The sequence below is a fragment of the Psammomys obesus genome, unplaced genomic scaffold, assembly GCF_907164565.1.
Source record: "Psammomys obesus unplaced genomic scaffold, mPsaObe1.curated_primary_1811, whole genome shotgun sequence".
Lineage (NCBI taxonomy): Eukaryota > Metazoa > Chordata > Mammalia > Rodentia > Muridae > Psammomys > Psammomys obesus.
Window position 1 is genome coordinate 660,734 of NW_026587556.1, and position 16,369 is coordinate 677,102.

The window sequence follows — 16,369 nt, forward strand, 5'->3', positions numbered from 1 at the left end:
GATAGATAGATAGATAGATAGATAGATAGATAGATAGATAGATAGATGAATAAATGAAACATCTAAACTGTCTTAGTATCTTGTATCTAAAAGAACAAGACATAAGAAAGTAATCACTGAGACTTACTCAAAAGGTACAGGGTGGAAGGAGCTAAAGACCTTGTTTCCTTTACTGTCTGACTTTTACCAGAGTAGAACTTGCACTGAGAGAGAGCAGTGGTAGTCATTAAGCAATGTATTAAGCAATGTGACTGGCTTCAAGTGTTTCTTCTTTTCTCTCGTGTAGGAATAGACCTTATTGCTGCATTTTATGGTTGCCTGTATGCAGGCTGTGTGCCAATCACTGTGCGGCCTCCACATCCACAGAACATTGCAACGACATTGCCTACAGTCAAGATGATCGTAGAGGTAACCAAGGCTTGGGTAGAATACTGTTGGCTTTTCACATGCCTTTTCACAGTGGCAAGCTGTGAGTCACAAACCTAAAGTCTACAGGGGCAGCAACTAGCTGTGCTATACGTGTGGGTGTGCGATGAAAGTAATAGAATTGGGAATAGAAGTGTCTCCAGGGAGTTTATCATCTAGCTTTGGGAGTAAGATCTAAACTGAGCAACATGAAAGCTGGGACAGCTGGAAGGGCCTATTGGAGTTCATTGATACTTCCATAGAGAAGGCTTCATCACCAAACACAAAGGAGCAATCTGAATGAAAAACAATATAGGGCTTCTTCAAGCTCCTTTCTGGAAGGTTATTTTCTTTGTTTTTAGAGTATGTATGTATGTATGTTTTATTTGTTTGTTTGTATAAAGAAGTTAAAGACTAGCATATACGTTCCCCTACAGAAAGCAGAGTCATAAGCAGAGAACAGTCCTGGCCTCCTGGTGAATGCTCTTGATAGCAGTAAGGGAACACTGCCAAGAAAGGCACTCCTGTTAGAAAATACCTACAATGCATCTGCATGTGTAAAGAGCACATGCTGAGAGAGGAGCCTCTGATGTTTTTCCAGCATGAGAGAGTAATGTTAGGATACTACTTAGCCTCAAGAGTTTAGGACAAGGCCTCAGAGCTTTGCCTGTATGTGTGCCTGACCAGTTCTCTTGACTTTGCCAGACCCTAGCTGGCTCTTAAGAACTAGTTTGGAAGTCCTAGCAGAAGAGAGATTCTAGACTAGAAAATGGCATTCCACTACTGGAGAAGGTCATCCTCTTCAACGAAGAGTGATGTTACAGCAGTAAGACTGAGGAGCACTGAGGGAGAAAGAATAGCCACCTAGCCAGGCAGATTAGCTGCAATTATGGCAGATCATGGGTGACATTTGCAGCCAGATCAGCCCTACTTCCTGAGCTAGATCTTGGGACTTAAAGTTCTGTACTTTTAACCTATGAGGTACATTAGGTACATAAATGGTGAGCACTTCCAAGATTTGTCTATTTCTGGTATGCATTCATTCCTTCCTTTCTTGTCTGTGGTTCTCAGGTGAGTCGCTCTGCTTGTCTCATGACAACACAATTGATTTGTAAACTGCTTCGGTCCAGAGAGGCAGCAGCAGCTGTAGATGTCAGGACATGGCCCCTCATACTGGACACAGGTCAGCACTTAGACTGGCTTTCCATGCACTCTCTCATTATGGCCTTTAGAGCAGGCCAGCAGACTTATAGTTTTGTTTTTCTCTGTAGATGATTTGCCAAAGAAGCGGCCTGCCCAGATCTACAAACCTTCCAATCCAGACACACTGGCCTACCTTGACTTTAGTGTGTCCACAACGGGGATGCTAGCCGGTGTAAAGGTGAGAAGAGGGGTCTGCCTAATGGGCAGACCAGTGTGGACAACAGACAAGCCATGCACTGATTGCTCACTTACCTTGTTATATGTGGTTATATTCCAGGGATGTATGGAAAGGGATATGATTTGATTTTCATACAAGCTGGAACACATATGAACTTTCAATACCTAATAGCTAATTACCAAATAATCTGGGAAAAGCTGGGGGCATAATTTACTCATATACTCCTTGCCTAGCATATACATTACCCTAGATTCAATCTTCACTTAAAAACAAAAACAAAAACTTAACATTTTTTTTCACATTGTCATCGTCTTACTGCATGCCAGAGTGGTATATACAATCTTCTTGCTTAATGGTTCTCAAATCTTCTTACTCTGCTCAGCATCTTTGCACTACATTCTTTTACCTATTAAACTTGAGCACAATCATAACCTAAAAGGTTGCTACTTGGTAAGCTACAGTGAGCCTTTTGCCTGTCAGAGGGTAGAACTACTGATATAATCTAGAATCAACATCAGCACAGGTCAGATGTCAGGATCCTGTGCCTCAGGGTCTAAAGCCTCAGGAAGCCTTTTCCTTTTCATCTTTGCCTCTTAGTCAGTCAGTCGAAGTAGGCCAATTTGGACTACTTATCTGTCACTTAGTGCTCATACTTGACCTTTCCCGTAGAATTAGAAAAAGTACACCAAATAAGCTAGAGTATTAATTTTTTTAAAACTTCCTAAAAGAAATATTCTTAGAACAGGATGAGTTAATTACTGTCATCCTTAAGTGAGCTTTGAGCTTCTTGCTGTCAGAGCCAAAATAGAAACCCTTACTTCTAAATATTCTCATGGAGTATGGAAGTAGGAACTAGAATAGTAAATCTTGATTTAATAAAAGTGCATCTACATGAAACAGTTAGTACTATCTATGTGTATTACTTCTTGGTGACTCAGTTTTTTATGTACCATAGAAAAACTCAAAAAGATGGGTAACTAGACTTTCTTTCAAACTCCTAAAATGATTTTCTAATTTTTCATGATCTGTTTGATGAGTATGTGAAAAGAAGTATATTCTGATATGAGTTAATGAAAACCTGTATGTTTTAAGGGCTGAAAGGCACAAAAGAATAGGGGAAGTTGCCTGGCATATTGTCTGCCTCTTTGTCCCATAGAGTTGCAGAGAGGTCATTTTTCTCTGGAAGAAATTCTTACTCAATTTTAGCTTTTGGATAAAAAGCTTGAGTTTCATTAAGTTAGAGGAGGCCATGAGTATTTTCTCTGTAATTAGTGCTATGTAATGTGTGTACAGAGATTGGTTGTCTGCCCAGGGAAAGGATAGTTACTTAACACCAGCCAAAGCGAAATTGCACTGAAAGGCAAGGGTGCTTAGGACATGCCATATCACAGTGCAAATAAGGCAAGTAATACATAGGCTTGAGGCTGCCTCATGTCTGATACACATGCATTTGGAGATCTAAAGCATTACTACCCATTGCTGAGGTTACAAGGAGGGTCAAGAAGTTTTAAGTATGGTTTACATGTTCAAAATGGAAGATTTCCTAGTGTGGTGACTCATGGATATAATTCACACAGCTCAAAGGGTTGAAGTAGAAGGAATGCCATGAATTAAAAGGCAGCTTAGGCTTAGCCAGCTTTGTGGGGAGTTCCAGGCCATGCTGGCAGCACTTGTAAGACCATGCCTACTACCTACCTACCATGCCTTCCCCACCCCCAAAAAAAAGAAAATAGGAAGACTTCTAAGAACACCAGCATCCACCTTTTCCAGAACAATATAACCCAAACTTGCTTTAGTTTTCTCTGGCCCTAAAAGTATCTTTGGGGCATTTAATACAAATTACCATGAATTCAACACAGGCATGTTGTTCCACTGACGTCACTGAATGCTGGGTGTCCAGTCACTTACTTTTACTGCCTTTCTGTCTTTCAGATGTCTCATGCAGCCACCAGTGCCTTTTGCCGTTCTATTAAGCTGCAGTGTGAGCTTTACCCTTCTAGAGAAGTGGCCATCTGCTTAGACCCTTATTGTGGACTTGGGTTTGTCCTCTGGTGTCTCTGCAGGTGAGGTTCTTCTTTAACATCCTTAAAATGATTGTTTTTTGCTTTTCAAAGAACAGAAACCATATGTTGTGGAGCTGAGAGTAGAAATTCTGACCCTTTGCCTCTCCCTGAGTCCCTAGCTCAGGACCAGAATGTAGTAACTGTGACACTTATACTTTCTACAGCAGCTAGATGACATTTTGAGGACGAATCCAGTGGGTAGACTGCCTCTGCTAAGGTACGCCAGGTGTCTGCTACACGATAATTTTTTCTTACCCTCAGAAGACTTGAATCTGAAGCCCTTAACCCTGGCAGTCATGCCTTCTGGGGATTATCAAAACCCTCACCCCCTCTTGCCTTTTCCCTGACTTTGCTCAGTGGTGAACTTGAGCTGGGGAGAGGTACAGAAGAAAGCCTATGATGCCTGATCTCACGTCTGTGGTCATTGCATTCTTTTCTGCTACCAGCTTGGTGCTGGTTCTTAGAAAGTGCCCAGAAAATAATTTCACAATGAATGATAGAATAGAATATACAAATGGCTCTTTCCTGGCTCTTTTTTCCCCTGAATATGTATGTATATATATATATCTTTTCTGTAGACATTTTATAAATAGAAAGGTATGTGTGATATCACATACCTGCAAGTCCAGCAATTAGGAGGTAAATAAAGGAGGATTAGGTTTAGCCTCAGTTACATTGCAGGAGGAGGAGGATCAGGAGCTCAAGGCCAGCATTACCATCACAGCAATTTTGATACCTGCCTGGAGCCATGCGAGCTTTTCTCAGAAAACAAAACTGAAGAATGTAACTGTTAACATTATCGCTTAAGAAATGGTGAACTTAGTAACTATCCATGATTATCAAGATGGCATATAGTCTTCCAGGTGTATTATCTAATGTAGCATTTTTAATTAGCATTTTCTAGTATATCTAAATGCATGGAATATACTAACGTGGGTACCAGTGTTCCTGACCCAACTATCAACATGGTCTCAGTTTTCTTCTTATATTTTTCTATGGACTGGTTTTTGTTGTTTGTTTGTTTAATATTATTTGAATGTGTTATTTGTGTTTTAATACAAATGTAAAATTTTATCCATAATGTTTATGCCTATAAATTTCATAAGTATACATTACTACAGTTGTGTAATTGAGGTGGTATTATGTGTGATTTCTCAGTTTTTCATATTCACGATGGGTTTTTTCTTATGAATTTGAACATTCAGGGATAATTACTTTTAATGCATTTATAATATTTAATATTAATTATTCTACTGGAGCCTGAATGTGTTTGTTGGAAAGTACGAAAGCAAGTAGAATTGAAACAATGACATGCCTAATAACTTTTTTGTGTGCCTCAATACAGATGCAATTGCATTGAGTGTTTTAGCGCTGGAGAAAGAGCTCAGAATATTTCCCATTCTATCAGCTGGGCCCATGTGCCCAAAGCCATCTATGCTAGCTGGGTACAAAGATAGAGTCTGTTCTGAACATTGCCTCTCTAAGAGGGCCATATTCATTTGGCAAAGGACTAGTCTACATACAGTCAGTAATGGAAGACTTTTTGGTTCTGTGGGCCTACCAGGCCTCCACACCCACACAACATGCTCAGAGAAGGAGCTTGTATTCCAAGAGAATATAAGTTCTGGATTTGAATGATTCTTCAAGGGGGTTATCTATGCTGTTGAGAATGGCAAGGAATGTTTATTAGATGTTTTTGCAAATTCACTCAGCAAGGCTCAAAGCTAAAGCATTCTGACCTGGGAGATGGTTCAGTTGGTAAAATATTATAGAAGGCATGAGTTTGGTCCCAAGAACCCAAATAAAAAAGCTAGATGCTGTGGCACACGTTAATAATTCAGCACAGAGGCCTGGGAAGGTAGAAACAGGTGGATCTTTGGGGTTCACTGGTCAGCCACTCTAGCCTCCTTGGCTAATGAGAGACACTGTCTCAAAAAAAACAAACAACCTCAAGGTGAATGGTGCTTAAAGAACAATAGCTGAGGTGGTCCTCTGGTCTCTATGTACACATTCATATACAAAAAGATACAGTTTTTTTGCTGACTACCTCTGATATGAAACAATAAAGGCAATTGTATAAATACAAACAAAATGAGAATCTGTAAACTTCTATTTTTCAGAAACCTGGGCAAACAGATCACAAAGGACTTGTTTAAAAAAATTAAAACATGGGGTTTTAGGTTTACAATCGCAAAGAGTTATAAATGAGAAGTTTCCATTTCTCATGCAAGCCAGCGCCTAGGACTAGGGACTGTCCAAATAGGCGCTTCTGTGTGTAAGTATGCAGGCAGTACAGAGAAGGTATCAGATTGAGGGGGCAGAACACTGTGGGTATGAAAGCTTAGGCAGAAGGAGGAGAGCATCCACATGGGAGATAATCTGGTGCCAGCTCTGAGAGCCAGGTGATAGGAGCAAGTACAGGGGGATTCACAGCAGCGAATTTCTTGCAATTGGATTAAAAATAAATATACATTTAAAATAATGAAGCTGAATTCTGTCTATAGGCACAGAAAGTACTGTTAACTCTTGATTCAGTTTTGTGTGTTAGTGTAAATTCATGTTTACCAACATGCATCAGTAGATTTAGAAATGTGCGTGTAGGAGACTTAGTGGGTAAGAGTGTTTGCTCTACAAGAAGCTTGCAGATGTGAATTTCAGTCGCCAGGACCCACATAAAAAGCTGGGCGTGGGTATGTGTGTCTGTAACCTCAGCATTAGTGGATACAGAGAAACTAATTCCACAGCCTCACCAGCTATTCTGCCTGGGCAAAATGTTAAGCTCTCATCCAGTTTAGTGAGAGGGCCTGTCTCAAGGCATTAAGATGGAGAGTAGTAGAGGAAGACATCTACTGCCTTGTTCTAAATTTGGCATGAATGTGCATATACACCTGCACATTCCCATTTATGTACCACATGTTCACATGCATACATACACATAAGTACTGCTATGAATGTCCTTTGTTTATGTGTGAATATATCTGTATGCTCTGTCTTTGAAAGGACCTGTGAACAGCTACATCCCAGTAGCAGTTAACACCGCTTTTAACCCCATCTATATTATTATAACATAATAATATTATATATAATATGATAATAGTCCTATAAAATGTACTTAAAACTCTTTCAAGAAATAACTTACTTTCGAGCTGGGACTGGATATGTTTAAAATGACCTTGAAATGTTATCTAGAAAACAAGGCAATATCCAAAGATTGGTGAGGATATATGAAAGTGAAAGACATTTTGAAGGGGTTTCCCCTGGGAGAACTAGGGACAAATTGTGCATCAAAATAACAGGTGCAATGATTATAACATTTTATGTCAAATAGGAAATGATCCAACTATTAAAGATTTAATTAGGATACCAAATTGAAAAGTTGGTGAAGAATAAGAATTTATAAGTAGCTTCCCAAAAATCAGTTATTCATTGTAATGGTTAAAAGAGAAGTTTCACAGTAGAGAAGCCTAAGGGAAAGGAATCAGAGGAACTGTCTTCAGTAGCAGTGGGGTGAGGTCCTACTCCCCAAAATATGCTACCAAAGATGATTGACCTTACCCAATCCTGTGGAAATACCAAACACCTAGGCTGAGGAACAAAAAATCACACGATGCTTATCATCTTTACAAATTATGCCTTGAGAGTAAACAAACCTTTAAGAGTCAGCTGTTTCCGGCAGAAAGAACCTGAGAGACAGCAATGCAAGTGATGGGGGACTCTGAACCAGATCCTTCCACTACAAAATATGGAACTAAGACAGTTGGTGGAGCTGAATAGGCTAGCAGCTTTGGTGGAAGAAATGTATGTTTTCAGATTTTGGTAGCTTAATTGGTTTAATTTGCTAGCTTCACTGGTTGCTGGGAAACCCCTCTAATTCCTCCCCCATCCATATCTCTTGGGCTTGATAAGGCATGAGGTTGGTAACTTGATATCAAATGAATTAAAGGAAAAAGTTATATTGACTATATTTGATACCTGTGGCTGTTTGAAAGTTACAAAAATTGTAACTACAAATAGGAGATATCTATCTATATATGCATACATATCTATTTTTGTTTTTTTGTTCTAAACCAACCTTGAATTGTGGAATTGAAGATTTTACCAAGAGTTGTTGATAAAATTGGATTGTTTTAAAATATTTTCTGAGGTTTTGCATACTGTTTCAAAGTGTGTCAGAGACAGAAGCTAGAATGAAGCTTACTGGAAGGGGACTTGGCCAGCATACTGCAAAGCCCTCAGTTAGACCCCTTACTGTACCTACGCAAAAAGGAAAAAAAAAAAAAAAACGTATATCAGATGTTCATATTTATGCATTAGAATGTTTAATAAAAATATAAAATTTATAAAAATGGGCCTGTTAATTGATTGTAATCTCTAGCAGAGCCTTAGCAGCCTTTATTGTAGAAATTGACAAAGATGATTCTCAAAATAACACTAAGGACTCCTAGTAGTCAACATGCACTTATAATAGAATGTACAAAATGTGGAATATGATCAAAGTATAGTGGTACACATGTATGAAGATGTCATAATGAAGCCAATTGCTTTGTGAGCCAACTAAAAATAAAAAGGTAGCACACTGTACTTCTTGATTTTACAACTTATAGCAGAGTAATCAAGAAAACTAGACACCGGCATAGAGATGAATCAATATAGATGTAGAGGTAAGTGGAGGGATGGGCAGATGAGTCTGATATATATATCAGACAAAAGAGAAGCATATAGAGAGATAATCAATGAGAAAGAATTGAGAACCTAGAGATGAGTTCTTGCGTTTACGGTCAATTGAGTTTTAAAGCTGGGTGCCAGAGCAATTCAGTAGGAAGGCATACTTTTTAATAAGTAATACTGAGGAAGTTGGCCTGCCATATGCACATAGGTTGATTTTTTTTTTAACCGTTACTTATGTAACAAACAAATTAACTCAAATAAATCTTAAATTTTTGTTGTTTTAGTTTTGAGGTAGCTTCTTTCTTGGATCCCTGACTAATCTCAGATTCATAGTCATCTTCCTGCCTCAACCACCCTAGTATTGGGATTGCAGGCATGAACAGATATGGATCATAAATCTTCATGTAAGAGCAGGACTTTTAAGCATTTCAGAAGAATACGTAAGACTAAATCTTCATAGTATAGAGGTAAGCAGAGATATATTAAATATTATGCCAAATGCATAATACATGAATATTATTAAATTAGACTTCAACAAACTTAAAGCTTTTATATAACAAAAGACATACTTGTAAAGTTTTTGCCTTGTGAAATGCCAAACTGCAGTCTGGGAAGCATGTTTGCAAGCTTTAAGCATCTCTAAAAAACTCTCAAATAACATTTAAATGTGGACAAGATCCTTCATAGGAACTAAACCCAAAGAATGCATACATGACCAGGTATGGTGGTGCCTGCCATTAATCCTAGCACTCAGGAGGCAGAGGCAGATGGATCTCTGTGAGTTTGAGGCCAGCCTGGGCTGCAAAGCCAGTCCAGGATTGCCAAGACTACACAGAGAAACCCTGTCTTGAAAAACAAACAAACAAAAAGTGTATATAGTGATGTAGAATGCATTCCACTAAGCACATGAGAAGATGTCTAGCATTAATTAGGAAAATGCAAGTTAAAACTGCAGTGAGATGTACTCTGTACACACTAGACCGTATATAAGGTGAGTGGGTAGGTCACAAAGCTGTAGAACTTATGCTTTTCTGACTTAAAGATGTACACTATAAAGTGACAGTAACCACTAAAGTAAACAATTGTAATTCTTATAGATAATGTTGATGGAAATATAAGCCAGGGACTCACAGTTTGTCAATGTATAAATATCAAACATAAATGTATCCTGTGATCTAGTAGTTCCATTGTTAGGTACCTACCAGGAAATGGGAAAGTATTGAAACATCTGCAGGAAGACTTGATGTCATTATTCACAAGAGGCTTAGTTAAAACCAGTGTAGATGACCTAGGTTAAGAAATGACCAACCAAGAATCCATATGCTACCTGATAATATTATACAAAATCATAGAAATATCAGTTTTTAGTCATAAAATGGTTGATATGGTTAGAGGCAGTGTTGGCTACAAATAGACATAGAGATGGCTTTGGGGTAATGTGAATGTTCTACAATAGGTGAGAACTATATGACTGGCCAGAGTCACAGAGAATCATTTCATTCTGTGTTTAATTTATATGGGTAAGTTTTATGTTATGAAAAGCAAACCCTAATTAAACTGGTTGATTGATTGGTAGGCTTTTTTTTACTTTTTTAAAAAAATTATATATTTTTTTATTAATTACAGTTTATTCACTTCGTATCCCAACTGTAGCCCCCTTCCTTGTCCCCTCCAAATCCCACCCTCCCTCCTTCATCTCCAGTCCACTGATAGGGAAGTCCTCCTCCCCTTTCATCTGATCCTAGTCTATCAGGTCTCATCAGGACTGAGACATTCTCATTGTCTTTCTCGGTGGCCTGGTAAGGCTGCACCCCCCTTGGGGGGAGGTGATCAAAGCAAGCGAAGGCCAATCAGTTCAAGTCAGAGATAGTCGCTGTTCCCATTACTTGGGAACCCACTTAGACACTGAGCTGCCATGGGCTATATCTGTGCAGGGGTTCTAGGTTATCTCCATGAATGGTCCTTGGTTGGATTATCAGTCTCAGAAAAGATCCCTATGCCCCAATTTTTTTTTCTCTCCTTACAGAGTTCCTATCCCCTCCAAGTCTTTCTATCTCCCCCTTCTTTCATAAGATTTCCTATACTCTGCCCAGAGTTTGGCTATGAGTCTCAGCCTCTGTTTGATACCCTGCAGGGTAGAGTTTTTCAGAGGCCCTCTGTGGTAGGCTCTTGTCCTGTTCCCTGGTTTCTCCCTCTTCCAATCTCCATCCCATTTGCCTTTCTGAATGAGGATTGATCATCTTATGTTTTTTATATTCTGATCACACTCTTTCCCTACCTCAATCCCCCCAATCTTCCTTACCTCCTCATCCGCCCAATTCTATGCCCTCTGTCTCTCTCAGAAAACAAAAACTTCAACAAACACACATATAAAAAAGGAAACCAGAATATACAAGTAAAAGACTAATAAGACAAAAAAAAATGCCCAAACAAAAAATAATACAAAAGTCTACAAAACTACCATTGAGTTTATTTTGTGTTGGCCAACTAATCCTGGGCAGGGGCCTTACCCTGAAATGTGGTTAATATACCCAGTGAGACTTTATTGAAGAAAACTCAATTCTATGCCAGCAGTTATCAATAGCAGAGCTTTTTGGTTGGAAGAAGCTTGTTTGTTTTGAGACAGTCTTGCTATATAGACTGTCAGCCTCAAAGTGTACTTCTTTGCTACCTCAGTGCTTAGGTTACAGGCTGTGCCACCACACCTGGCTGCAGCTTGCCTTTGGAATACCAGGCACAAAGAGTGTAGCCCATGTGTCTTTTCAAAATAAACTTCTTAATTAAGGAAGCTCAGCCTGGGCATACCCTGGGATAGTATGTGACTATATTGTTGAGCCAAACTTGATGCAGTTATCACTTGTTTGTATATGAGTTGTCATCTTGAAGTCAACTTAATTGCTAGTATGCAAATTAATATTATAAAGAAAAATGTCTTTTTCATCATTTGAAGTAGACTAGATCAAGTTCCAGAAAGTCTCACAAAATACTTTGTTCCATATAGGCCGCCTGTTCTTAAGTGGTTTGAACTTGACCATATGAGTATTTATAATCAGTGCCCAGAAAAATCAGTGTGTATAAAAATTGAAGATTCAGACTTTGCTGTATGGTTTGATAATGTCAAATTCAAAATTCATGAAACAGGTCAGAGAAATCACTATAGGGCAATGGTTGTTAATATTCCATAGTAGCACAGTAGTGGTGATATATTATATATAATATACATAATGTATTTATATATATATATATATATATATATATATATATATAAAATATGTTGGCTGTTTGGATGGTTTTTTTCTTACTTTTGACTTTCATGGGGTACTGAAGAGGTCAGTGACTCTATGTATAATGTTTACTAATGTGCTTGAAATTAGATGGCCCTGAATTCATTAACAATTCTTGGCCCAACATTTTTGTATGCTAAGACTTAGACCAAACAGTTCACTAATTCTAGTGTATATTGTTGGGAAATTAAGTTGTGGACTATTTCTCTTTAATGTTCTCCAATTTGGACTTCCTTATGCTAGCAATTTTAAAATTAAAATTGGGGATATGGATATGGTAGGTTGCCAGAATTAAAAAGAAAGTCATTTTATAAGTTTATATACCTCAGTGTTTATTCCCTAAGGCATTAAGCCCAAATGCCATTAAGCTTGTTTGGTGGTACTGGAAAGTACTTAATGTGACCGCATAGCTGTTTAATTTTCAGCTTCAAAAATAAAATAAAAAACTAAGAACATCTAATTAAGGTAGCATATTGGACTTTGAATCATGAATGGGCTGCATAGCATTTGATTTTAACAGAAACACTATGTTCCTTTACTTCTCAGTATAGAAAGACACATAGTGCTTCCTGGTAGGTAATTATGATTTATGGGATTTATAATGTGTAGGCTTGCTAGAGCTTAGACTCTTGCTGATGTATGGTTCTGTGTTTGGCCTTGAGGTAGTTCTTTTAATATTCATATAGTCAAGGTAAATTTTCCACTTATTCTGATTGCTGCTCAGTGCTACCTTGAGGTTTCTAATTGGAGATGACACACTAGCTAATGAATAAAGCTCTAATTCCAAGGCATACCTAGTTAGAGTCTAAATGAAGCTTCCTGATAGCAAATGAAATCCTAAATTTTAGTAAAATCACTTCAGGTGGGAATGCCTTACTCCCCTGGGCATCATGGGGAAAGCTACACATTTCTAGGAAAAAGATTAGGATGAGGTCATTATTCAAACCTCTCAAGCCAGGTAGAGACAGGGAGAGGATGTCTATTTTAGCTATGGTGTGCTCTGGAAATAACACCCAGTCTTCAATGATTGTTCATGGAGTTGGAGTGATGGCTCAAAAGTTAAGAGCACATACTGGCTTGTAGAGCACCCAGTTTTGATTTCTAGCACCCATACCAGGCAGCTCACAACTGCCTGTAACTGCAATTCCACAGGGATGTGATAACTGACCTCTGCAACATGCATTTCATTAAACATAGAATATATTTTTAACATATGTAGGTCTGGGTGAGGAGAGAAGGAAGTATAAGCCCTTAAATGGCATTTCTAGAGCTAAGAAGACATCTACTTTGCTGTCAGATCCCAAGTATAGTTCTTAAAATATTGGAAAATAATATGGATATGCTTTGAAAGAAAAAAAAAGGTAATTTTTTGGAAGGCTCATTTCATGCTAGGTTTTGGGAAAACAGTGTAAAAAGCTTTGGTTCTGGATAAAAGGACAGCTGGATGTAAGTTTGCTCTCAAGGACTAAGCTAACCTCACATTTCATTGCCTAGAAAGTAACTTGTAACAGATAGTTATTTGAATAGTATATAAATCTATTATTATTATAGGTATACTTGTGTAATGTTATTTGAACTCTGTGAAAAAACCTAGTGTAAAATGATCTTTAGAGATGGGTGTAATGACTCACACCTGTAACCTAATACTTGCTGGGCTCTAACAGGAAGGCTGCCATAAGTTCAAGGCCAGCCTAAACTACAAAGTAAAATCTTGTCTCAATAAAACAAACAACAAAAAAAAGTCCTTAATAAATACCCTTCAATGGCAAATCATTAAAAAAAATTGTCCTACTATTGGATATTAGAATTATTTACATGGGGTTTTACTGATTATGACATATTCATTATAAACATTTACACATTTCCCTAGGGAAAGCAAATCAAAATCAGAGATAAGTACCATTTCATTCTACAGTAGGTGTACTGAAGCAGAGAATACCAGTTGTTGGCAAAGGATGCAGAGAGACTTGGATGATGTCTAGTAAGAATTCAAAATTATCAGTCATTATAGAACATGGTTTTAACGTTTCCCAAAAAGTTAATCACAGAATTACCCAGTAGTCCAGCAATTATATTCCTGAATATATGCTCAAAAGAAGTATTCAAACAGACGTTGGTATAATAATATTCCTCACAGCTTTATTCACAATAGCTAAAAGGTGGACCCCAGCAAAGTATCAGTGGAGAATGTATAAACAACATGTAATGTGTACCCCCAGTCAAGTAGTATCCAGCCACAACATGGAAAAACTCAGACATATACTGCTATGTAGGCAACCTCAAAATTACCATTCTGAATGAAATAAGCCATGATGAAGAGGACATATTTGTATAATTCTACTTAAAGGGAGCATTTGGGATCGACACAGAGAAAGAATAGAGGGCAAGAGAAAAGAGATGGTAAATTATTATGTAAAGGATACAGAGTTTCTCTTTGAGTAGAGAAAGGGCTTGGAAATAGTGATGTTTACACATCCTTGTGCTTACAACAAAACCTGCTGATGTGCAAACTTAGAATTGGTTAGAAGGGTAAAGTTAGGGACTGGCTAGAGTAATAGTTCAGTGTTTAAGCACTGACTTCTCTTCAAGAAGACCCAGGTTCAACTACTAGCATGCACTGAGCAGTTTACAAGTGTCTTTAACTCCATTTCCAGGGGATCAGACACCTTCTGAACACCGAGGGCACTAGGTGTACACTTGATGTACAGACATACCTGCAGCCCAATGCTTATATGTATAAAATAGTGAAATGAATTTTTTAATGGTAAAGTTGATGTTATATGTATTTATTGCCATGACATTTTATAAGTCAAAGCAAAAATAATCTACTTAAGAGTTGCAGGGCATGATGGGGAATAATATGCTCAGAGTGTATTATACACTCATGTGGAACTGGTCTTATGTAACCCAATATAAGATAAGAATTTTAATTTTTAAAATTTTATTTTATGAGTATTTGCTTCCACATGTCTATACACATTTGTGTCTGGTACCCATGGAGACATGAAGATCCCCTAGAACTAAAATTATAGACAACAGTTATGAGCTACTACATGGGTGCTGGGAATTGAACCTGGGTCCTTTGGAAGAGCTGCCAGTGTTCCTAAATGCTGAGTTCCTTCTCCAATCCTAAGATAAGAGTTTTAAAAAGAGAAAAGAAATAGCCAATATAAAACATAATGATAATTTAAAGTCCGATTTTCTTTCTTTGTATGTACTGATATCCTCATTCTCAAATTACTAACTGCATTAGAAAGGCTGTACAAAAGGTCAGGATTTGCTATTTGGCAAAAATGAGTGAAATTTTGAAATGTACAAATAAAGACAGAAATGAAAATTTGCTACCAGTACTCTTTTGCCATGTTCTCTCTACAGTGGTTCTCTATGTGAAGGATCCTATTCAAAATAAGTTTATGGGCTCATACAGTTTCCATTAATTTATTGAGCCAGCGGGGCTCTCTTGCTTTTAGTTTTGAAGTTTTTTAAAATGAGATTGCTAGAAAGATTACAGGTGTACACACACATACACACACAGAGAGAGAATGAGAGAGAGAGAGAGAAAAAAACAGACAGACAGATATGTCTTTTGATAGAACATAACAATGATCTGGGTTTCATATGAATTTTTGTATAGTGAAAATATCTCTTTAAATCTCAGAATATTTATCTGGGATTTTTTATTATAGAAAGTAGGATCAAGGACTGTTAATTCAAAATGATAAGCATTAAAAATGGCAGTTTCAGTGCTGGAGAGATGGCTCAGAGGTTAAGAGCACTGTTTCCTCTTCCAGAGGTCCTGGGTTTCAATTTCTAGCTACCACATGATGGCTCACAACCATCTATGATGAGATCTGCCCTCTTCTGGCGTGCAGGCATACATGCAGGGAAAATACTAAAAAGAATAGCAACTGCTATTCAAAATGACAGTTTGAACAAATACTTTATTTTTAAAATCCATACCAATTACCTAATCAATTGATTGTTAATTAAAATATGTAATCTGTCATTTTCCTAAGTGTACTCTCAACTATAAAGATAAAAGATAAGGATGACTGTACTTGTCATTCTGTATGATGGTTTGGACATAATACAGGGCAGATTGACAGTAGGAAGATCAAGTGTCTGACTTCTTTTGATTGTCTTAATTTTCTTCCTATGGGGTTTTCTTAATCTGTTTGCATCTTTTTATTAATTATTATTATTTCTTACAATTTATTGTTTTGTATCCTCCCTTATCTCCTACCTGTCCCACCCTCCCTCTCTCTTCTCTCACTATGCCTCTCCCCTAATCCACTAATAGGGGAGGTCCTCCTCCCCTTCCATCTGACCCTAGCCTATCAGATCTCATCAGGACTGGCTGTATTGTCTTTCTCTGTGGCCTGGCAATGCAATTCCCATCAAAATACCAACACAATTCTTTACAGAACTTGAAAAATCAATTCTCAGTTTCATATGGAAAAACAAAAAACCGAGAATGCTAAAACAACCATGTACAATAACAGATCTTCTGGAGGTATCTCCATCCCTGATCTCAAGCTGTATTATAGAGCAACAGTAATAAAAACTGC

The 16,369-nt window shown here is 37.8% G+C and overlaps 1 protein-coding gene across 5 annotated transcripts in view; it reads left to right on the plus strand.

Moving 5' to 3' along the window:
- The window catches only part of Dip2c (disco interacting protein 2 homolog C), a 420,838-nt gene that overhangs the window by 371,906 nt on the left and 32,563 nt on the right, over positions 1-16,369 (plus strand). For all 5 annotated transcript variants that reach the window (XM_055603910.1, XM_055603914.1, XM_055603911.1 and 2 more), the window contains 4 exons: positions 287-408; positions 1,477-1,588; positions 1,677-1,786; positions 3,719-3,849. In XM_055603910.1, the coding sequence (XP_055459885.1) occupies positions 287-408; positions 1,477-1,588; positions 1,677-1,786; positions 3,719-3,849 (475 nt within the window). The remainder of the gene's footprint in view (positions 1-286; positions 409-1,476; positions 1,589-1,676; positions 1,787-3,718; positions 3,850-16,369) is intronic.